We start from the raw sequence: 23819 nt of genomic DNA, 5'->3' as shown, positions 1-23819 counted from the left end.
TACAATGGAAGACAGCCATGTATTTTTCCGCAGCAAATAGAACATGCCGCGATTTCTTTCATGCTGCGGAATTCTGCAGTAGAATTCCGCAGGGTGAACATTGCAAGGCAAAAAGCTATTAGGTTAAATAGAACCTAATAACTGCGGAATAACGCCACAGATTTCCGCTTCGGGAAAGGCGGCAGAAATCTGTCTGTGGGCATTAGCCCTTATACTGAAAGTCACAACCATCCTAGAATAGATCCTGCTGCATAGATGATATTCTGTAAACTTCCCATATTATGTAGCCTGTTTTGGGGTAGAAAAAAAAACCTAAAGAGCAAATTGAATGTACCAAGATGAAAAAAAAAAATTTGTGCCCCGTGTGAGGATCGAACTCACGACCTTCAGATTATGAGACTGACGCGCTACCTACTGCGCTAACGAGGCTCTGCATTATGAGCTGTGCTCTTCAGTACTTCCCTGAAAACACGATCGTGTCATCTACGTACTTCTATTGATTTCATTGATCGATGGCCATCAACAAATGCCTGTGAGCCCGAGAAAACAACTCCTCGTCCGCCCGGTGTAAATCTCTCCGTACATACCGACTTCCATCCTGTAGCCTGAGCAGCAGGGCGGAGAACAAGCGGCAGTACCAGCGACCAGCACTAGTCTGCGCTGCAGCTTGTGAAGCGTCCAGCCTCCCCTTCGGTGACGTCATAATGTTTGTTCCAGTGTCTTGGCACGGAGTGAGCTCAGAGGCTCGGGCATAGGAGACTGGGCACTGCCAGGCGGCTGGGGTGGACGAGGGCGGGCAGGACGAGGGCAGAGAGGACAGGAGACGCTGGTGGACACATCTGAAGAAGCTATTTGTTCTTGTGAGGAGTCGGGACAGCCAGAGCCCAAGATGCCGTCGGAGCGGCCTTTTAAACACAGGAGGAGCTTTGGTGAGTGTTCTACCTCTATTCTTCTGGGCTTACTTTGTCCTCTTGTTGCCCATCTGGCCACAAATGTGTCAGTTCAGCACATGGCGTCGCCAGGAACAAGAATTTGGATCAGTTAGCGGTGGTACCTTTGCGATCGGAGGCGATCACTTGAGGGGGTTTTGTTATCGAGTCGTGATCAGTAAGTTAATATGGGGCACTTATGAAAAAAAAAAGTGATAGCGGATCTTTGGTATTTTTGTCCAGAGTCTACGAAATAGTTTACGCTGTTAGAGTAAATGCAAAAAAACCCAAAAAACTGCGCTGTCGCGATGAGAGGGTAATTAAAGCGAAAACGGACAAAAGAAATGAGTTTCCATTTGGAACATTGCTAAACGGCTTTAATAATCAGTTTTTTTCTGTGATGTTTGCTAATAAGCGGACTAAATATTTTAGGCCGTTGCTTAGCAACAAACGCCGTGGCCAGTGGTTGGCACGGCCAGACTTCCATGCTACAGCATACTGAGCCGGAGATGCTTTATGATAGGCGCCGGCAGCGCTTCCAATGCCCGATGACAAAGCGGTATGAAAGTATGGCTTATTTTGCGTTATTCGCACTCATTGCAAACCACAACGTTTTTTTCCGTAGTGATGTCATCGCATTCAATGTTTCATCACTATGGACGTCACGTTTTTATGTATGATCGTCACCCAAGAGTGGCGGTGGGCTGTGAAGTTGGTGAAGGGAGGGCATCGGAAAGTTTGACTCCAAACAACCCAAGTTGGAAAACTACTTTCGTGAGCGTTCGCACGTCGCGGCTTTATTATGGATTCTGTCGCGAATTTTGGTGCAGATTTCACCCCTTCTGTTTGAATTTATTTGAAAGGGTGAAATCGACTGCAGATCCGCGCCAAAATCCGTAACACATCAGCTACATGTGAACGCAGCCGCAATGATCAGCGGGGATTGTCGTTAGTTCGAGTAGTGATGTCACAAATATGTTTTGTCCCTCCTATAGCAATGCGGATGGTGGGACGTTACATGACACAATACGTCCTGGAATCTGATTGGTTAATCTGGAGGCTCATTTTCTATTCTTTCCTATGACCGACCTATAATTCAGAATATCTAACAATTCAATGCCTGCTGGCACAGGAGGAGTTAATTAGTACAGCCGTCAGCGGTGTAATAAATATATTGACGTTCAGAAAGGTGACGGGTAATAACAGGTGCTGGCGTCACGTGGTGTTTGTTGCCCTGTTATTCACATTTCTGTCCCCGGTCATGTTTCCGGTGATTAATCAAGTATGGAATCCGGAGTGATCACTTTAAATCGACTTGAAGTATATATTCTATATACACCCCTTCCTTATTATGACCATACCATGGTATGTTCTCCACCAATCACAAGCCGCAGTAATGGGCTGCAGCTCCATAAAGACGTCCCTTGATAGCGTTACTTTAAAAACATCTCATCACGTATTTTATTTTCGAATAATCTGAAGATTTCGGGTTCCGCCCCGTTAATTATTTACAGGCTGTGCACAATTGTGGCTGCCGGAGACGTCACATGGGATTTATTAGGACAAAGAAATCCTCCCATTAGCTAAAACAGCATTTAAAAAAAGCTAGGCCCAAGTTTCCGAAAAGTTTTGGCAGTCCAGTTCGCAGCTGTGGCAGCTTGTGACGCTCCACCTGTTGTGGAGCTACAGGTCCCAGCATGCCCTGCTAACCAGATCCTATTAGATACAAGAAACGCAGACCCTCGGTTTAGATCTTGTAAACAACCTGTGAGGATGAAGGGTCGGGGGGTTGGGCCCTATTTCTCTTCATGGTGGGGTGAAGCTCTGCAAGGTTTGCACAAAAAGCAATGAGCTCTGCAGCAGATTAATCCCCTTGTCTTCTACTATGGATGGGAACGTTATGGGGGCAAATATTGGTCCAGCAAGGGTGTTCTTCGCTGAACATCAGAGAGCCTCCCCCATGTAGAAACAAGGATTTGTCAAAGGGCCCTTCCCCCTGTGAACAAAGGCCCATGATAAAGCTTTACCCCCTGTAAACAATGGCTTGCCAGAGAGCTTACCCCCTTGCAAGTAAGGGCCCGCCAGAGAGCCTTCTACTCCCATAAACAAGGGCCCGCCAGAGAGCCTTCTACCCCCATAAACAAGGGCCCGCGGAAGAGCCTTCCCCGCCTGTGAACAAGGGCAGGCCGGAGAGCCTTCCCCGCCGGTAAACAAGGGCCCGCCGGAGAGCCTTCCCCGCCGGTAAACAAGGGCCCGCCGGAGAGCCTTCCCCGCCGGTAAACAAGGGCCCGCCGGAGAGCCTTCCCCGCCGGTAAACAAGGGCCCGCCGGAGAGCCTTCCCCGTCTGTAAACAAGGGCCCGCCGGAGAGCCTCATCCCCCCCCGCCTGTAAACAAGGGCCGGCCGGAGAGCCTCATCCCCCCCGCCTGTAAACAAGGGCCCGCCGGAGAGCCTCATCCCCCCCCCCGCCTGTAAACAAGGGCCCGCCGGAGAGCCTCATCCACCCCCCCCACCCCCCCGCCTGTAAACAAGGGCCCGCCGGAGAGCCTCATCCACCCCCCCCACCCCCCCCCGCCTGTAAACAAGGGCCCGCCGGAGAGCCTCATCCCCCCCCCCCCGCCTGTAAACAAGGGCCCGCCGGAGAGCCTCACCCCCCCCCCGCCTGTAAACAAGGGCCCGCCGGAGAGCCTGATTCCCCCCCCGCCTGTAAACAAGGGCCGGCCGGAGAGCCTCATCCCCCCCCCGCCTGTAAACAAGGGCCGGCCGGAGAGCCTCATCCCCCCCCCGCCTGTAAACAAGGGCCGGCCGGAGAGCCTCATCCCCCCCCCCTGTAAACAAGGGCCCGCCGGAGAGCCTCATCCCCCCCCCCCCGCCTGTAAATAAGGGCCCACCGGAGAGCCTCATCCCCCCCCCCCGCCTGTAAACAAGGGCCCGCCGGAGAGCCTCATCCCCCCCCCCCCGCCTGTAAACAAGGGCCCGCCGGAGAGCCTCATCCCCCCCCCCCGCCTGTAAACAAGGGCCCGCCGGAGAGCCTCGTCCCACCCCGCCTGTAAACAAGGGCCGGCCGGAGAGCCTCATCCCCCCCCCCCCCCCCGCCTGTAAACAAGGGCCGGCCGGAGAGCCTCATCCCCTCCCCCCCCCCCCGCCTGTAAACAAGGGCCGGCCGGAGAGCCTCATACCCCCCCCTGCCTGTAAACAAGGGCCGGCCGGAGAGCCTCATTCCCCCCCCCCCCCCCCGCCTGTAAACAAGGGCCGGCCGGAGAGCCTCATCCCCCCCCCCCCCCCCCCCCCGCCTGTAAACAAGGGCCGGCCGGAGAGCCTCATCCCCCCCCCCCCCGTCTGTAAACAAGGGCCCGCCGGAGAGCCTCATCCCCCCCGCCTGTAAACAAGGGCCCGCCGGAGAGCCTCATCCCCCCCGCCTGTAAACAAGGGCCCGCCGGAGAGCCTCATCCCCCCCCCCCCGACTGTAAACAAGGGCCCGCCGGAGAGCCTCATCCCCCCGCTGAAAACAAGGGCCTGCCAATCCCTCTTTCCCTCTATAAACCGAGGAAGGTGGGTTGCCAGAGAGCTGATTCCCTCCTATAAACAGGGAACCTTTACTGAGAATTTGACCTCAGCAGGGTCCCCCAGAAAGCCCTTCCCCTTCTTACTGCAATCAGGACCCGCCAGTCGGTCCCCATATATATGCCCTGGCCAATAACCACACTGCCTACCAGAGAAAATAACTCGCCCGCCCCATATACACAGCCCAGCAGAAAGCCCCCCTGTAAACGGGGCCATGAGGTCCCCCATAAGCAGTGTGTCAGACAGAGCCTCCCTTCACTATTTTCGGTCCGTTTGCCCTGTAATGGTGTCCCGGCCATCCTCAGTATTGTGTATTCTCCATACTGCAGTCTTGTGTTTATACCTGACTGAGGCACGGAGGAGCGTGGCAGCCATCCAGGGCATATCCTTCCTCAGGCAGAACATGACGCCCGCCTCCCTTCCTCCACACATGGCTATTTTCATCTGTGGCCTCCCTGTCTTGTGTACAAACATGAGTTCTTCACCTCTAGTGACTAATATTCGTGTCAGACGGGATAATGGAGTCATCTTTTGCCCTGAAGAAAAATGCAGGCTCACTCTGTATTGTTTACTTCGTGTGAAAAGCTTTATTCATCCAGGACCTGCTGACATCTAATATGGCTGCCATTATGGCTCTCACAGGGACAGCTTTAGTCCTGAACAGCAGATGTTACCCAGCTGAGGGATAGAACCTGACTAATAACCCTTTTGGGAGTCTGGGAATGCCAGCTGTGAGCGATAATGACAGCCATGTTGGCTCCCAGCGTTCACAGTAACCAATATCCTTAAACAATGCGGGGTGGGCCACAGAAAGGTGCGGCACCACACTGTACTGTTAACTGACCAAGCGAAAAACTGTCCAATCACAGCTCAGCTTTCATTTTACCTCAGCAGTATAAGCAATGACAGCTGCGATGTGATTGGTTGCTATGGGCAACACAGGCTGATTTCCTTTAGTACAGCTTTCATAACAGTGTGGCCCCGGACTACTTTTCGGTGGCCCACCCTGCAAAATTTTTCAGAATAATTAAATAGCCAAATCCATTGTATTAACTCCCCTAGCGCCAACATATGCCGCAGCGCCGTACAGATATTGTCATCTAATGGGCTCTGCAGGCCTGGTGTACAATGTGCCAAATTTGTTAGGAAGCCTGTTAAAAGGACTATATCATCATTTTTTTATTCAATAAAACCAGATAGAGAAACATATATTCAATTTTTCTAATTTTGTTTTTATTTTATGATTGTTTATTTTTTTATTCTACTTCCTATACATGCTTAGCCTGGGTTCACACAGGGCAGATTCTCGTCGGAAATCTTGCAGTTTGGCCACAGCAAAAACCGCTAGATTTCCGCCGGGAGAACCGCCGCGGAGGCTTTGAAGCGGCTCGGTCGCTCGCTCTTCCGCTGCGGCCGGCGCTCCCTTAGAGGAGCGCATGGCCGCAGCGGAATGAAAAAAAGAATGGACATGCTGCATATTAAGAAACCGCGGCCGCCGCAGCCGCAGTTCCAGCTTGACTTACCGTAGCGGATTGGCCGCCCCGTGTGGACGAGATTTCTGAGAAATCTCGTCCACATGGCTGGCTAACCCCGAGAATAGCGGCCACAGGCAAATCCGCCCTGTGTGAACCCAGCCTTAGGGGGGGGGGGGCAGCCATCTTTATTATGCTACATCAATAAGGCCGCCTGCACACAGGCGGAAATTCGCTGCAGAATCTGTGGTCAGTGTCCGCACCGTGAATATGCAGCAGATAGTGCCCGTTACTTCCTATGGAGAACTGCTGCTTCCTACACACGAGCGGAAGTCATGCTCCATTTTCATGCGGGCTCTGCACGGACAACTTCCATTGAAGTCAGTGGAAGCTGTCCGACTCGCGGCACACCTGCAATGAACATTGCGGACAAGTTGCAGATTCTGTATCATCGCCTAGCAACAGCACGGGAAAAGAAATGTTTGGGGGAAAAATCTGTACTGCGTCTGTGCGACAGCAAGCCGCCGGGTCTATCCACAGTACAGAAAAGGCCCTTGAGTGCAGGGGGCCCTAACAGCATTTAGGCCAGCTTCACAAGGGCGATAAAATCGCGCAAGATTTGTGCATTGCGAGACGCACCAATATGAACCTCATTCTTTTCAATGGGGTCATAGATATGAGTGAGGCATGTTCTATCTTTCTGCATGCTCTCGCATCGCAGTGCCTATAGTTTTCAATCGGGTGACGGTGGCAGCATTGTCGACCCTATTGAAAGCAATGGGCGAAACTCAGCGATAATCTGCCGCGGCTGTGACAGCCATGCTGGAGGATCCCTATGTCCCCGAAGTGATGTGAGGCTGTCTTCACATGAAAATGCTTCGCTTTCCTGAAGAGTTCACATGGATGGCACCATAATTTATACCAATTTCTGGTGTAATGCTGGGTTCACACGGGGTTGAAATCTCACAGAATGTTCGTAAAGGGACCACATGGAAATTCCGCAAGATTTCCACAGCGGAAAGGCAGCTTCAAGGGTTTGAAGCGGCCTGTCCACCTGTATTCCGCTACGGGAATCTTTCCCCATAGAGAGAGCCCGCAGCAGAAACGGCGATACAATTAACTCTGCGCCACATGTCAGTTTTTGCAAATCTTATCCACTTTGCTAATTAGGCTTGGGCTTTAGAATGCATGTGGAAATTCCGCCCTGTGTGAACCTAACCCAATTGTGGATAAATCCGTTGGTTTGTGGGAGGCCCCACCAAACCGTGCCCATCCAGGCAGCAAAGAGTCACAAAGGTTTGTGCAGATATGGAATGCTCCAATATTTGTGGGTTTTTATTTATTTATTTATTTTTTTCATAAGAAAACTGGTGCAAACCGGATAATAAATTCATCTGTTGTATGTAGTATAGCTATACATGGCATATAAACAAGCTTAAAGGTGCGTTTAGACGTAACGGAAAATGGTGGGGATTTTCCGCTGTAGAAAATCAGGACAAAATTCCACATAATTTCTGCTGCAAAAACCGCTTCAGAGTCCACAACATCAGGGTGCATTCAGACGACCGTACATCGGCTGGATATTCACGCCGGCCGATATACGGCGTCTCTCTCTGTAGGGGGAGGAGGCTGGAAGACCCGGGAGCAGTGCACTGAGCTCCTGCCTCCTCTCCACCCCCTCTCCGCCCCTCTGCACTATTTGCAATGAAAGGAGATGGGGCGGGGCTAAATTCCAAGAATTAGCCCCACCCCTGGCCCGCCTCTCCTCATTGCAAATAGTGCAGAGGGGCGGAGAGGAGGCAGAGAGGGGGCGGGAGCTCAGAGCACTGCTCCTGGCTCTTCCAGCCTCCTCCCCCTGCAGAGAGAGACGCCATATATCGGCTGGGTGTGAAAACCCAGCCAATATACGTTCGTCTGAATCCAGCCTCAGTGCGTATTTTTACATGGTTTTGGTCACAGATCCTATATTGCTTCAAGGAGCAAGACTTAAGTTAAGATTACGCTTTAAAGAGAGTAAGACAATATAGAAGGTTTATCAATAAGAATTTATTAAAACCAAGTGATAATCAAGCCTAGTGGTGACTAATTGTCCTGCGTTTGTAAACTATTGGATCTATATACAAAGGATAATAGCTATATACAAAGCATAAAGGTTGCAGACGTCACATCACAAAGTATAAAGATAGCAAGTTATATTACATCATTAGCTACACATTATTGCCTAAAGGTTACAGATCACATATTACCATCACCAAAGGTTCCCTCACTTCTAGGGGTTCAACAGATGACCTCCTCATTCTGTATCTGAAGCGTCCGTACAACCCAGAGCTTCTCACCCTTCCATCAGAGATTCCAAGACTTCTCATAGCTTCCAAAAGCTACTACTCCCTTCTTAACTTGAGAAGATAGGACTTTTTTATATTCTAATACAGCTGACCAAATCCTCATTCCAACAGGTTACCTGGCTACATACCAAGGCCTTCTAAGCAAAAAGGTACCAGCACATTCCAGTGTGAAGTGGACATCAAGCAGTTGCACATGGTCATAAATATTGACTCCAGGTTGTCTGAATACAAACTTAAAGGGGTTGTCCCGCGCCGAAACGTTTTTTTTTTTTATTCAATAGGCCCCCCGTTTGGCGCGAGACAAACCCAATGCATGTGTTAAAAAAAAACAACGTTTAGTACTTACCCGAATCCCCGCGCTGCGGCGACTTCTTCCTTACCTTACTAAGATGGCCGCCGGGATCTTCACCCACGATGCACCGCGGATCTTCTCCCATGGTGCACCGTGGGCTCTGTGCGGTCCATTGCCGATTCCAGCCTCCTGATTGGCTGGAATCGGCACACGTGACGGGGCGGAGCTACGAGGACCAGCTCTCCGGCACGAGCGGCCCCATTCACCAGGGAGAAGACCGGACTGCGCAAGCGCGTCTAATCGGGCGATTAGACGCAGAAATTAGACGGCACCATGGAGACGAGGACGCTAGCAACGGAACAGGTAAGTGAATAACTTCTGTATGGCTCATAATTAATGCACGATGTACATTACAAAGTGCATTAATATGGCCATACAGAAGTGTATAACCCCACTTGCTTTCGCGGGACAACCCCTTTAATTACACCTCTTCCTAGACCAGGATGTAATCTTAAATGTCCATCATGTTGAGTTCACCCTTGTGTTCAAGTCAATAGAATTTGCACATCAAAAGGGGGGTCATCTCTTCTGATTTGCATATAGAACTGGTTTAGCCACCTACTCAGTGTATTCTGGTCAAAGGCTGAAAATTGTAATTAAAAAGGCTGAATGAAATCTAAATAATCATACATTTAGTATTTTCCTAAGGCCTCATGTCCAGGGGCAAAAGAAGAATTAAAATCCGCAGCAGATTTTAACTCTTCTCCTGCCCGCGGATCCGCATCCCGTAGGGATGCATTGACCACCCGCGGGTAGATAAATACCCGCAGATGGTCAATAAAAGTGATTTTAAAAAAAATGGAGCATGAAAAAATCTGGACCATGCTCCATTTTCGTGCGGGTCTCCCGCGGGGACGGCTCCCGCGGGCTTCTATTGAAGCCTATGGAAGCCGTCCGGATCCGCAGGAGACAAAAATCGGAATTTACTCACCCGCTCCGTTTCTTCTCTTCGCTGCGGCGCCATCTTCTCTCCGTCGCGGCCGGATTTTTTTTCTTCGGGCCGGCGCATGCGCGGGGCACGTCACCGACGTCATCCTGCGCATCCGCCGGGCCGAAGAAAGAAGATCCGGCCGCGACGCAGAGAAGATGACGCCGCAGCGAAGGAAGGATCCGGAGCGGGAGGTAAGTTTATTCTTATTTATTCTTATTTTCAGCGCTCATGTCCGCGGGGCAGGAGGGACCCGCTACGGATTCTCCATGGAGAATCCGGAGCTGGCCTGATTTTCCCCGTGGACATGAGGCCTAACAGATCCACAACAGCCTTCACCCTGGGTATATTAGAGTGCATCATAAGTGTCACCTAGGAAGCGCTCCCCGGTACAGTAGTGAAGGGGAAGCACTGACACCAGGAAACTCAGAGTGGCAAACATGGCAGGTGATAGAGAGAAGGTGGCTCGTCCCGCTTTGTGCACGGAGGGAGGAAGGGGTGGACACCAAGGAGGAAGAGGAGGAGCAGAGAGCAGCATCAATACAATAGGCTTCTTGTCTGTGGATGTATGCGTCTGCTACTGGGAGGCTGTGGAGAGGAAGGACGGACTGAGGCGGCTCTGTCTGTGCTCCAGGCACCGCGGCTCTGCCATGCATGTGAGAAACCTTCAGGACTGAGGAGGAGCATATGAGGGTAAAATGGGTGTATTCTACGGCGGATCCGCGTCAAAACATGCATCAATGGTGCAGATTTTGATGAAGAAGTTATGCAAATTTTCTTTTGCAGAAAATCTACACGGTTTTCCGCTACATGTGAATGCACCCACATACCTTCAATGAACATTTGTCCAACATGTATTCCTCGTGACTCCTCCATATACATGAATACTCGGTTTTCTCTCTTCAATGGAGAGGGAAAGATGGAAGCTGCTGTCAGACACTTTGGTGACAACTTATCTCTATGGAAAACAAAAGAATTGGGTGTTGAAACTCTTAGCACGCCCAGTCCTTCTTTCCTCCCATGTCCTCTGTCGGTGCATAAGTTGATAAGCCTCTATACACATGCAGAAGTCAGTCCACCATAACCAAGGTCAATGGGTTTAGATAACTAAACTCTAAATGTGTATGGGGTCCTTAGGGGTCTGTTCATTCAGGATCGAGGATTCTGTTATTACACAAGACATAACAGATGTATTGTATGATGGATCTATTGTGTAACTGATCCTAAAGGATCCTGATGGACTTGATTGGCAGATTATGGAATCATCAGTTTTCAAGATAGAATACCATTGCTCAGCTCCACAAGACCTAGAGACAGACTTCTTCAGTGGCTTTGCTTATGGGATTTGTCCAACCCCATGGCTTATCTCCAGGACAAAAATAGCCCAAAAGTGGATATATATGGTGTTTCCCCAAAATTAAGACCCTGTCGTTTATTTATTTTTTGACCCAAAAGAGTCACTAGGTCTCCAGAGCTGCGACACGTTTCTTGCAGTCCTCAGCTGCCCACACAAAATCACTTTCTGGTTATGGCTCTGATTGGCTGAGCAGCGCTTGAAAACCAATCAACGAAGCGTTCGATGAACCAATGCGATGGCTGTGATTGGTTCATTGAGTGCTGCACTGATTGGCTGAGCAGAGGTCGAAGAACCTATCACAGCTATCGAGTTGTGGAGGCGGGATTTATGAATTGGCTGAGCCGTGGCATTACCTAGCCTGCTACATAATGTATTCCTTTTTTTAATGTAATGCAGCTTGGGCTTATTTTCGGCATAGGGCTTATATTTCAAGCCTCCCCCCAAAAAAAATCATAGTAGGGCTAATTTTCAGGGTAGGTCTTATTTTCGGGGAAACGGGGTAGCATTTCTGAACATCTCTAGTTGTCTTAGAGATACATTTTTGGTAGTGGAATCTGTCAACTGACACATTTTTTGAAATTTATATATGTATTAGATGCAGTAAGCTAGCTTTTATGAAACGGCTCCTTGTGAAAGCAGCAGCTCGGAACATCATAAGGGAGGAGACAGAGCCAGGAGTAGGATTTATGTAGCCCCCCAAGACATTACTACACGGAAGGAGATCATCTGGCCAGGCGGAACTAAAGGGGGAGATCATCTCCAGCTTACACCCGCCTGGTGCCCACCACCGCAGGCTGGTGGCCTATGACATGTGTGACCACACGGGTTGCACGTGGCTAAAACCAGCCATGCGTATTCTGGCTAATTGGCCGAGTAGGATAACATGACCAGCTGTCAGGCCTATCTTCATGTAAAGGAGTTGTTGACCTATTCACATAGTCCCTGTTAGATAATAATCGCCCAATGGAGCTGGATCGTTTAAGCATATACAACATGTCCTTTTGCATCTCTATTCAGGGGGTTGGGGGGCATTTTATGGGTCTAGTAAGACCCTGTAACTCAATGTCATTAAATGATCTTTGGTTGAGAACCGCACCAGAAAAGGCATTTGGTTTACTTTAAAACGTGGAGTTGGTCTGGAAAGTCTTCCTGCTTTTTCACATTTTGATACGTTGTAGCCTTGTGCAAATTAAGAATAAAAAAATCAAGTTTTCCCCCATCAGTCTGCACTCAGTACCCCATAATGACAAAGTGAAAACCGAATGTTAGAAATCTTTGTAATTTTCAAAAAAATTAAAAACTAACATTTTGCATTGACATAAGCATTCAGACCCTTTGGTATGACACTTGAGATTTAGCTCTGGCGATCTCCCATTTCTCTTGATCATCTTTAAAATGTTTCTGTACCTTGATTGGAGTCGCCTGGGGTAAATTCAGTTGATTGGATATACCATATTTTTAGCTTTATAAGACGCACTTTTCTACCTCCCAAAGAAATACCTGCTGGGCATCGCGATCAGGCGTTCGTTCGTGCGATCACGAGTTTAACACTAAATTGCGGTCTCGCTAACAAATACGTGATCAGTTTGGAGTTCTCTCTCCTCTGCACTGCCGCCCGTATGTACTGCTGATTGGTGGTGAGCGTCGGCAGGAACTGCTGCTCCCCCGCCTCCACCAATTGGCTTCTTCCCTTCCTCCCGCTGTACACAAGTGCTGCTGTTACGGAGCTCCGCTGTCTCAGAGCTCTGCTGCTTCTTCTGTGAAAGAGAAAGTAAAGGCATAGAAGTGGCCATCTGTCGCCTGGCACTATCACCTGCACTGTCAACTAAATTCCAAAAATATTTTTTACCTATTTTCCTCCTCTCAAACCTGGGTGCGTCTTATTGTCCGGTACGTCTTATCAAGCAAAAAATACGGTAATTATAAAAGACACCCCGCTGTCTATATAAGGTCTCACAGCTCACAATGCTCATCAGAGCCAAAACCAAGCCATGAAGAGGAAAGAACTGCCTGTAGAGCTCAGAGACAGAATTGTGTGGAGGCTCAAAACTGGAGAAGACTACAAAAAATTCTGCTGGACTGAAAGTCCCCAAGAGTACAGCAGCCTCCATAATTCTTAAATGGAAGAATTTTTGAACAACCAGGAGTCTTCCTAGAACTGGCCGACCCACCAAACTAAGTAATTGGGGGAAGAAGTGTCTTTGTAAGAGAAGTGACCAAGAATGGTCACTCTGGCTGATCTCCACAGATCCTGTGTGCAGATGGGAGAAAATCCCAGAAGGTCAGCCATCACTGCAGCCTCCACCTATCTGGGCCTTATGGCAAAGTGCTTAGAAAGAAGCCCCTAAAGGATTCTCACATTATAAGGGCTTATTCCCATGAGCGTATATAGGCGTTTTTTACTGCCGGCCGATATATGCTTCCATCTGAGCAGTCCCCGCCTTCCCTCCCACTCACCGGCTCTCTGCCTCTCTCCTCCGTTCGCAATGGGAGGTGGCGGGATGGAGGCGGAGCTAAGCAGCACTCCATCCCGCCCACTCCCATTGCTGGCGATAGACAAGGGGCAGGGTTTCCTTAGGTCTCCCGCTGCGGAATCCAACCTGCCCGTGGACATGATCCATAAAGCTAATTTCACATGGGTGAGCGCAATATCGTGCTGTGAAACTTGTGCCAGATATCGCGCTTGGGAATGTACGATGCCCCCCGCGGATGCAAGGCATTTTTGTGTTAAAACCGCCTTCCATCACTCCTGGGAAGTTGCAAATAAGGGAGATGGAATAAATCTCCGCAGAGCGTTTCTGACTCCTGGGAAGTTGCGATGCAATGGCGGGGCTTTCAGATGTACGTAGGTTTGTTTCATACGATAGTGTGTGAGTTGCTGCTTCCTTTCTCTGGCTCTGATGTAGACGGGAAATGGAGTTCCTGGTTGGGTTTTCCCTCCCCCTTCTTTCCATATGGAAAGATTTTAGGTTAATGATGAATAGAAGAATGTGAAAGGATACAATTTATTACCCCTTCTGGAAAGGCGTTTAATATGTCCCTTTATATAGCTATGATAAGAGGACATTGAAATCCTACATATCATGTTGGTGACGTCCACTTCAGCTTGAGGTCTTTAGAAGACAACAGAGTAACCTAATACATCATGGGACTGGCCGAAGACTTTACAGGGCCATCCGATCTGTTTGGGCTGACCACATGGCTGTTTGCTCAGCAAGAGGACCAGATCCACAGCTCCTTTTCCTGAAAACAAGATATACAATATGCATTGGCGAGCGGAGGATTAGAGAGATAGACCTTACCCTACAGTACAGGAAAGTCTCCTGGCATGTTATATCGGAAGACTTCCTGCTATGTGCACCTATGCAGCGGGTCTCATTTATTTACATGTGTATAGCTTCGCAAACCATTTATTCTTATTGTCCTGCAAATCTAGAATGACCAATGAAGCAACTTTGTATAAGGACGCCTACCCACTAGCGATGTGTTCTTGCAAAGCGAGTGAAAACGCATGATTATGAAACCAATGATTTTCAATGGTTTCATACTCATTTGCAGTTTTTCACTCAAGCCTCGCAGCGCTAAGAAAAATCTGCGATTTCGCTTTGTTTTCAGTGTGGCCGGCGCCAGCCCCATTGAAAACATAGGGAGTACATCGTGGACTTCTGCCACAGCTGTGACAGCTATGGCAGGGGATTCCTTCATCGCCGCTGCCTCTGGTTGGTCACAGCACTCAGCCAATCAGAGGCAGCACTTTCTGAGGACAGGGATTTTTCAATTCCTGGCCTCCAGAAGACAAAAGACTACTGCCAGGGCCGGATTGTTCTAGGTGAGTAAAAAAAAATTTCTTTTACTTTATTTATTTTTTTTTTACAGCTAGGGCTGATTTTCAGGGAAGGGCTTATATTTGAAGCCCTTCTCCGAAAATCATTGTTGCGGGGTTTGCCTGCAACCCATTGCTTTTAATGGGGCTGCAGCAGCGCCGGCCCCATTGAAAGCAATGGGATAGCATCGCAGACTTCTGCCACAGCCGTGACAGAGAATTCCTTCGTCCCTGCAGTCCCCAGGGGGATGAAAAAATCCCCTGCCATAGCTGTGGCAGAAGTCCACAAGGTACTCCCTATGATTTTTCTTAGCGCTGCAAGGCTTGAGTGAAAAATCGCAAATGAATATGAAACCAGTAAATGGTAACTGTAAAAATACATTCGTTTGCAAAGGTGTACATACTGTGTTTCTCCCAAAATAAGCCCTACCCTGATTTTTCGGGGAGGCTTGAAATATAAGCCATACCCTGAAAATAAGCCCAAGCTGTGCATTTTCTAAAAAAGAAAATACATTACCTAGCAGGATTGGTCCAGGTCCCTCCCGCTGCTCTCCAGCCAATCAATGTGGCGGCTCAGACAGTTCATAAATCCCACCTCCACAGTGCGATGGCTGTGATTGGCTGAGCAGCGGTTGACGAAGCAATCAATGCAGCGCTCTATGAACCAATTGGTTCTCTAGCGCTGCTCAGCCAATCAGAGCCATCGCTTTTTGGAGGTGAGATTTATGAATCTCGTATCCAGGAAATGAACTTCCGTGGGCTCCCGAGGACTGCAAGAAGCACGCCGGAGCTCCGGAGAGCAGCAGGAGGGGCCTGGATCGAGCCTGCTAGGTAAGTATAATAAGACCTTCCCCAAAACAAAGGACCTAGTGCCTCATTTGGGGAAAAAATTTTAATATAAGGCAGGGTCTTATTTTTGGGGAAACACGGTAGCTTTGAAAGGGGTTGTCCAGCTTTATCTATTGACGGCCTATTTTAAAGATAGGCCATCAAAAGTCCGCTGCCCATCACCTGCTTGCCAGGCTGGTGCGCACATCCATGGAGCTGATGTGTGCCGGAAGCGCACAGCTCTGTTCTCTCTGCAGTGGCCCCACTTAATATTGCAGGCAATGGGAACTGTGCCGGCAATACCAGCCAAGTAAAAGATGGACAACCCTTTTAAACTTGCCATAGATCTGCATAGTGACTGCTATTACTCAACTTTCCCCTAAATTTTTGCACCTGGGCTGGTTAAAACCTGTGATTAGATAAGTGGTACTCGAAACATCTGGTGCAGCTTATCTTGGCTTCTATAGTTTTTGGCAGCCAGGTTTGTTATCGTGGGAAGCAAGGCTGCATTGTACACCTATGGTCTGATTCTGGCACCTTCTACCTAGTTTAGTCTGAATTTTTTGGCGCCACCACTCATCATTTACTCTGTTTTTGTTTTCAGCTGAAAGATGTGCCGAGGTTCGTCAGATCCGTGAGCAGCATCCCAATAAGATCCCAGTGAGTATCCTACCTCAGTAATGCTAGCAACAAAGCCATCAAATTTAGGCCACATGGGCATAGTAGAGCCATGTGCTGCTCCATGTATGCATCCAGGGGAGATTGCTTGGTGTCTGATGATTGATGCTACAGTGCTGAAGGATCTAATGCCTCCATATTAAATTGGAGGCATGCAGAGATACAATAGGGCCCCGTAGAAAATCTATAGCTGCCATAGTAGTAGAACGATGAGGCACAAAGTCTTTCATGCACCGTTGACGTTGCACTTTCCTGGAGAATTGGTAAGGGTCATTTCACATTAGTAGTTTTGCTTTCTGTCTAGCTGTTCCGTCACGGGAGCAGCAAAGTGGAGAGAAAAAGTTTCAGTTTTCCTGCCCATAGAAATTCACTGAAACATTTTCAATCCCTTTCTCAATTTTCTGTTTCATTACATTTTTTTGTACACTGGAACAAAAGTGCAGACTGATGTTTTTTAACAGTGTAGTCAATGATTTTAAAAATCTTATCCACTTTGCTGCTACTGTAAATGCTGTGGATTTTACGTGTATAGGTTCTGCATGGAAAATCCACAGCAAATCTGCCACATGTGGACATATGACCTTAGGGTGCCTTCACATGTAGCACAGTTGGTAGATTTTCAGCAGTAGAAAAGCTGTGTCAAATTCTGCATCAAAATTGGCACTATTGGTGCAGACTTTGATGTGGATTCGCAGCAGATTTCACCCTTTCAATTGAAGGAGTGAAATCCGCTGTGGATTCACAGCTAAATCCACAGAGGGTGGCATCCTAAAGGAAAGCTACTTTGCATTTCAACATTCTTGTCTTGAAATGTATTATGTTCGTCGGTATTACTCTGGCAAGGCCTAAGAAGCTTATATACATGGCAAACCATTGCCACCCTGTGCTTGCATGATGTTGGAAGGGGTTCTCTCTGTATGCCCATTAGCATTTCCATCTGTAAAACCACTTAGGTGCCACTGTCTCCATTGACCTTGGCATTTAAGGGTTTTGCCAAAAAGCATCTGAATGTTAGAGCAGTGTGTTGGCTATACATTAAATGCCATTGTGCCTGCACTGCAATATTATGGGGTCTTGCAGGAATGCCCCACTCACTGCAAAACAGTTTTACACCGCAGGGGAGGTGGTTGCATTAGTCAGTCTACGTTTATTTTAACCTATAAACACGTGACGTGTCCTTTTACAGAACGTGGCATAGGAGTTCTGTATTACATTGTTAGCCTATCAATATAGTGTATATACATCAAAGATCTGACCTGCGCCTTTTCTGTGTTTAGGTCATTATTGAGAGATACAAGGGAGAAAAACAGCTGCCAGTGTTGGATAAAACCAAATTCTTGGTCCCGGATCATGTGAACATGAGCGAGCTAGTGAAGATCATCAGGTAATAGAAATATGAATGTCACCTGGAATTATGGCATATTCATTAGGATGTGCCATATGGCCAATCTGTCATTCTCAAATAATCAAAAAAGGGTCCCTCTGACCACCGACTCCATCTGATAAAGAATGTGGAATGAGAGGCGGCTATGTACATGGGCATCTCTCAATGCAAGTCAATGGGAATTATGGAAACAGACTAGTCTCCACTTTGGTATTTGGGAGTCAAGCCAAAAAGATAGATCTACAGTCATTTAAAATGACCATAGTCACCTTAGAGTCTCAAGCACATTTTTTAATTCCTCCCTTCCTTACCTTTCCGCTTCGATCAATATATGCCGACATGAGTGCTGCAAAATATCCAGCTTTGAAAAAAAGAATTGCATTAAACTGTTGGGCATTTTGAGTAATGCTATTTTTTTTTTTCTTCGAAGTTGGTCATTTTGTACCACTTATTTTTGGGATATGCCAAGCCAAGAGAACACGTGAGAATGTAGACTGTTAACACCCAGACGTGGTCCATGAAAATTGAAGCAACTCTAAAAACAGGAAATGCGTATTCCTGGACAGATATTATAACCTCTGTGTTACCCTAAGGTACATGGATGTCAGAGAGGTTCAAAACCCTGTCTCTCTCCAAACCAACAAGCAGCGACTCTCAATCTTGAGCTGTACATTGTATTACATGAATGGCCATTCATCTGAATAGCCACAAAATGATCAGCTGATTTGCAAGAATTAGGGAGCTTCCCCCCAATGTAAAGGCTGGTTTGGACGCAACAATTCTCGCTCAAAAATCCCTCAAAGCCGTCTTTTGAGCGACAGTCGTTGGGTCTAAGGCCTCCTTCCCACGAACAGATATGAACCTAATAGCTTAGGGCTCACGGTGAGGAATTCCACCATGGAATTCCGCACCGTGAAATCTCCCGTCCTCACCCGCGGCATGCTCTATTTGCCGCGGGTGTACGCGCGGACGGCTTCCATTGCAGTCAATGGAAGCAGTCCGTTCACGCTATCTTCCGCTGTAGCACAGCGGAAGATAGCGTGAAATCGCCTCTCCGCCTACCGCCGCCGCGTCATGTGACGCGGTGGGCGTGTCATGTGACGTGACCGGCGTGTCGCATTAGGCTGCGGCCCGTCATGCCGAAGCGTCATGCCGGATCCGCAGGTAAGTTTGGGGGTCTCTGGGGGGCACCGTGACGGGCTCCTCCGCGGCGGAGCCCGTCACGGCCGTGTGCAGCCGGCCTAACTGCACTGACATCGTGCAGTTTTCATTAAGCAGTTGCTGATCATTGTCCTTCAGCATGCTGAAAGAGAACAATCAGCCTTATCAGGAGTTCGCAGCGGGACACAGCTGATACTATTGTTTTAGTGGGTATCCCGCTGTGTGAACCCAGCAGAAGTATGCAGGAGACAGCGCTCCAGCTGTGTGCTGCATACCTCGCTCGGAGCGCTCAGCTGTATAATAGCTGAGTGCTCCGAGAAGAGAACAGCTGGATGCAGAAGACAAGCGGCCCCGCATGTCTTCTGCATACCCCGCTCGGAGTGCTCAGCTGTATACCAGCTGAGCGCTCTGAAAAGAGAACAGCTGGATGTAAAAGGCAGGCAGCCCCGCTTGTCTTCTGCATACTCTGCTCAGAGCGCTCAGCTGCGCACTCCGTGAACACAGCAGGAGTATACAGAAGACAGCGCTCCAGCTATCTTCTGTATACCCCACTTGGAGCGCAAAGTGATCGCTCAAAACTGTCAATCCAACTGCCGTTTGAGCGATCACCTTGCCCTTAAAAGCACACAATGATGATCACTCAAAAGATGTCTTTTGAGCGAGAATCATTGTGTCTAAACCAGACATAAGGCAGCTCCTCCTTGCTCTTATCTCTGTTCTAGATATTTCTGCAACTGAAAATCCTTCCCCTAAAGCTCAGTGGGTTGTTCCTGCAGCTTATGCATAGATTTCTACAAACCCCATCCAGATACTATGCAAAAATTGCAGAAAGTCTAACCTCCTGTCCATAGACTGTGTAAAGTGACATCTTTGTGCCCATTTGGATCCTTTCCTTTTTAACGTGTTATGCTCCCCCTTACTTCTCCAGGCGCCGACTACAGCTGAACCCAACACAAGCCTTTTTCTTGCTGGTGAACCAGAGGAGCATGGTTAGTGTATCCTCTGCCATCTTGGATATATATGAGCAGGAGAAAGATGAAGATGGTTTCCTCTACATGGTGTACGCCTCGCAGGAAACCTTTGGTTAATGAACCCACGTAATAATTGGTGTGCACCGGCTATATTGGCGAGCACATATATAGTCACATCTGTGCACACTGACCTAACATTTGAACACACCTTTCTCCACCTTGATGCATTTACTCGCACATATTACTCTCCAGTATGGTTACACGGACATTCCACTTGACTTCGCACATCTACGTGTGCAGATTTTCAACCACCCATATATGCACTTATTCTCCCATTCCTACTTCCATGACCTGAACTCATAATTACACTTTCCCCTGCATGTGCTAATGCTTCCACACCATTGATCACCTACCGTTAGACATAACTCTTCTCCATCACCAGTAGGCTGGGGGATACAATTAGAACAAGATTGTAAGTGACACACATTGTCAACGTGTTTTGTGCAACAAGGACCCTCAGCTTGTGTCTGTATACACACGGTATGTCTTGTGGATTTGACAAGTGGCCACCATTTGGACTTTCCCTTCCTGCCATTTTTAACCTACGAGTCTCGAGCCATCAAAGAATTGGCTTTTTTAAAAAATTGTATCTTAAACTGGAACTCCTCTTGGTTTTGTATCTGAAAGAAGTTGTAGACCAATTTCCGAGGTGTGAGCATATTACTGCCAGAACGTGGCCTTACTGTGGAAACGTAGGCCAAGTTCACAGTACCAAACTACAATGTGCATTAGTAATGCCAGTCATTAGTGTGAACTTAAAGGGCTTATCCAGCTCAGAATGATGACAAAACAAAAAAAAAGCACCATGATGACATCACCAACACCAGAGACATGTGACTGCTGCAGCCAATCTCCAGCCGTCTCATTCCTGGTGTTGAGGCATCACTAATGAAGCAGGAAATTAAAAGTAGGGGGATTGGATGAGGTGAATCTGTCTTTGAAATCTGCTCAGGATGATAGAAAAAAAATTGATATTTTTGTGGCTGGATAATCCCTTTAGGCCAATTTCACACAAGCGTAATATAGGCAAGTGTCCTGGCCTGAGCTTGGGTCTACTGACCTGAATTCAGAGCAGCATAGGGATCTCTGATGCTCCGGGTTCAGGTCAGTAGACCCATGGTTGGGCAAGAACACTTGTCCGTGTTATGAGCACATAAATGTGACGTTAAAGGGGTTGGACCAGAATTATGATAGTAGGCAACTTTCTAATTGGTGAGGTCTCACCACAGATCCCAAGAAGGATTTTGTGTTGTGGCTTACCTCCATTTTCAATGGGATTGCTAGAGATAACGCCGCTCAGCTATTTCCATCAGCTCCGGCGCATTGGACATGTATGCTGGCCGAGTGCTTCATACAATGTGATCCCCCGAGTAAAGAGAAGAGTGTTATATGGAACTCCCCGATCTCAGGATCGGCAGGGGTCTCAGCGGTCAGACCCCCACTGCTCAGCAAGTTATCGCCTACCATATGGATTACTTGTAATTCTGTACAACCCCTTTAATACATCCTACAGACAGCATCCATAGCCGATTCACAAACCATTTCCCCCATTTTACATGAAGCATGACTGAGGCCTAGCTCTGCAGTACATAACGCGAGGCATGCCAGAAGTCAGCCCATTTGTACGTTCTTGTTTTAGGGTTAAACTCAAATCTTGATTAATTTTCTGTGGTATAAACTGACGAGACAAACCTTTTTAGGGGCAAATTGCTAATTAGTTTTGTACAGGTCCTAACCTCCTGACTCGCCTGTCCTGTTGTAAATGTACGGATTTTATGTTTAGATCTTTAGCGCTTTTATCTGTTGTTTCGCAATCAGTTCCTGTTCTTTTTGTTATGTATGCCGAGTGACAATATAACCAAATTACCTGTATGAAATCCTGCAAAATGTAAAAAAAAAATACAAAAAAAAAAAATCTATGTATAAAAGCTGATGTGTATATAAAGAGGGATGTTCCATATGTATAAAGATGAATAAAGATTCAAGTGTAGTTGTGGTGAATTTACAGTTTGGTCAATACCTTTCTATGGGCAGAAGTTATTAAAGGAATCCTCCAGGTAACTCCTATGTTGTCCTTAGTGCAGAGCCTGGGGGGGAATTTTTGGGTCAATCAAAAGGTCCCTTTTTTGGTTTTAATAGCAGCCTGGCCCCCCCAGGGCTGCTATGAATGATTGCCTATCAAGGTGTGATGTTGGCCTGTCAAAACAGGGTATAATGCAATACTATGTTATTGCATTATATTGTATAAGCTAAAAAAAACATTAAAAGCTAAAATTCCCTACGAGAACTTAACTTTTTTTTTTTTTAAATAGAAAAAACCCCCATAAAATTAGTAAAAGTTATAAAAATGAGCTTTCCTAGTCATCTCGTCAACAAAATAAAATTTAGTATTATTGCACCCACAAAACTCCAGTTTACTAAAATATCACATTAATTCGGCACGGTGAACACACCATACAATGCCAGAATTGCGCTTTTTTTGGTTAACCCTTCCTTACCCAAGAAGAAAATAAATAAAAAGACATATACACCCCAAAATGGTATTGATATAAACTACAGGTTCCCACGCAAAAAAAGAGCCCTCTCAAAAGATGGTGGCAAAAAGCACATTTTTAAACTGATTTTTTTTTTTTTTTTTAAGTCTTACCACGTTAAAACAAAAAACTATATAACTTTGATATTGCTGTAATTATACTAACCCACAGAATAAACAGAATTTTTACTGCATCCAGAACATTGTAAAAGTAAATGCCCATCAAAAATAGCGCAGTTGGTTTTCTTTTCCATTTCTCCCCATTTAGAAAGTTCTACGTTTTACAGCATATTATATGGTACGTTAAAAGGGTACCGGTAAAAAAAACAAGCCTTCATGTAGCTGGAAAAAGTAAGTTATAATTTTTTGAAAGTGGGAATTGTAAAAAAAATAATAAAAAATGAGAAAACAAAAAAGGGCTGGATCAGGAAGGGGTTAAATAAGAGGCTATTATAATTGCAGTACCCCTGCACTGCAGGGTATATTTGCACTAGTCAGAAAGTCCAAAAGTGTCTTGCTTCTTCTGAACCTTCTCAGAAGCACCAAAAATGGTCACAAATCGCTGTAGTTCTTAGGGCCCATTTACACAAAGCGATGATCGCTCAAAAATCACTAAAAAGTGATTGTTTGAGCGATAATCTTTGTATCTAAATGCGCGGCCATCGTGTGCTGCTAGTTGATCGTTAAATTTAGGCCAACGTAAAAATCGTCATGAGGTCTTATCAGCAGTGCTCCCTGGGGAGTGCTGATAGCATTGTTTCCCCATGGAGAACAAAGGAACTGAAAGCAGATAAGAGCCCTCAGGCTATTAACTGCTTTCAGCTAAAGGCTTCATTTGCACACATAATTGCTCTTAAGTAGCTACTTAATAGTTGATGCAAAATGATCGCTGTCCTTTGAGCGATCATCGCTCCGTGTAAATGGGCCTGGTAAACGGAAGAGACAATTAAGGAAATGTTACATTTAGTAAGTATTACTGTTTCCACTGGTCAGATCTGATACAGCAATCAATCACTTTTACTAATATAACTTACAAGGACCACCACTTACCTCTAGTTCAGGATCTTGACTTGGCCGCTGCCCCTTGTAAGGAGAGGTATTTGGGGGTTTTGCCTTTCTTTGGAACGACATTCATTATTTGGAACAGGTTGAACTTAAGTTTTGTTCTTTACTCTGCGATTACCTTAAAAGACTCCTAGGCACTTTATCTTCCATCCCAACTTCAGCTTTACCCAAAGGATACAAGAAGCTTAACTTTTTTTTTGCTTTACTCTTCTCTTTGGTTGCAACAAACTATTTTACGAAAGTGACAACAGTGTTGCAGCCATATATGAGGTTGCTTCTTTGGTACTAGCCTATTAAAGGGAATGTGTCCTCAGAAAGTGACCCATTGGATAAAGCACTTTTTTGCGTTTATATATAGTTTTTAAAAATT

The 23819-nt window shown here is 47.1% G+C and overlaps 1 protein-coding gene and 1 non-coding gene across 2 annotated transcripts; one reads left to right on the top strand and one right to left on the bottom strand.

Moving 5' to 3' along the window:
* Nucleotides 1–356: 356 nt before the first annotated feature.
* TRNAM-CAU (transfer RNA methionine (anticodon CAU)) lies at nucleotides 357–429 on the bottom strand. Its single transcript has one exon. It is a non-coding gene; the product is annotated as a tRNA-Met (tRNA).
* A 269-nt stretch (nucleotides 430–698) lies between these two features.
* MAP1LC3A (microtubule associated protein 1 light chain 3 alpha) lies at nucleotides 699–21841 on the top strand. Its single transcript, XM_066587917.1, has 4 exons — nucleotides 699–929; nucleotides 16202–16257; nucleotides 17553–17659; nucleotides 19749–21841. The coding sequence occupies exons 1-4, from the start codon at nucleotides 890–892 to the stop codon at nucleotides 19906–19908; spliced, it is 363 nt and encodes a 120-aa protein (XP_066444014.1). The 5' UTR covers nucleotides 699–889; the 3' UTR covers nucleotides 19909–21841.
* Nucleotides 21842–23819: the final 1978 nt, after the last annotated feature.

Source organism: Eleutherodactylus coqui, chromosome 13 (genome assembly GCF_035609145.1).
Source record: "Eleutherodactylus coqui strain aEleCoq1 chromosome 13, aEleCoq1.hap1, whole genome shotgun sequence".
NCBI classification, from domain to species: domain Eukaryota; kingdom Metazoa; phylum Chordata; class Amphibia; order Anura; family Eleutherodactylidae; genus Eleutherodactylus; species Eleutherodactylus coqui.
Note: the sequence above shows the minus strand (reverse complement) of the source record. Positions and strands in the feature narration are given on the sequence as shown.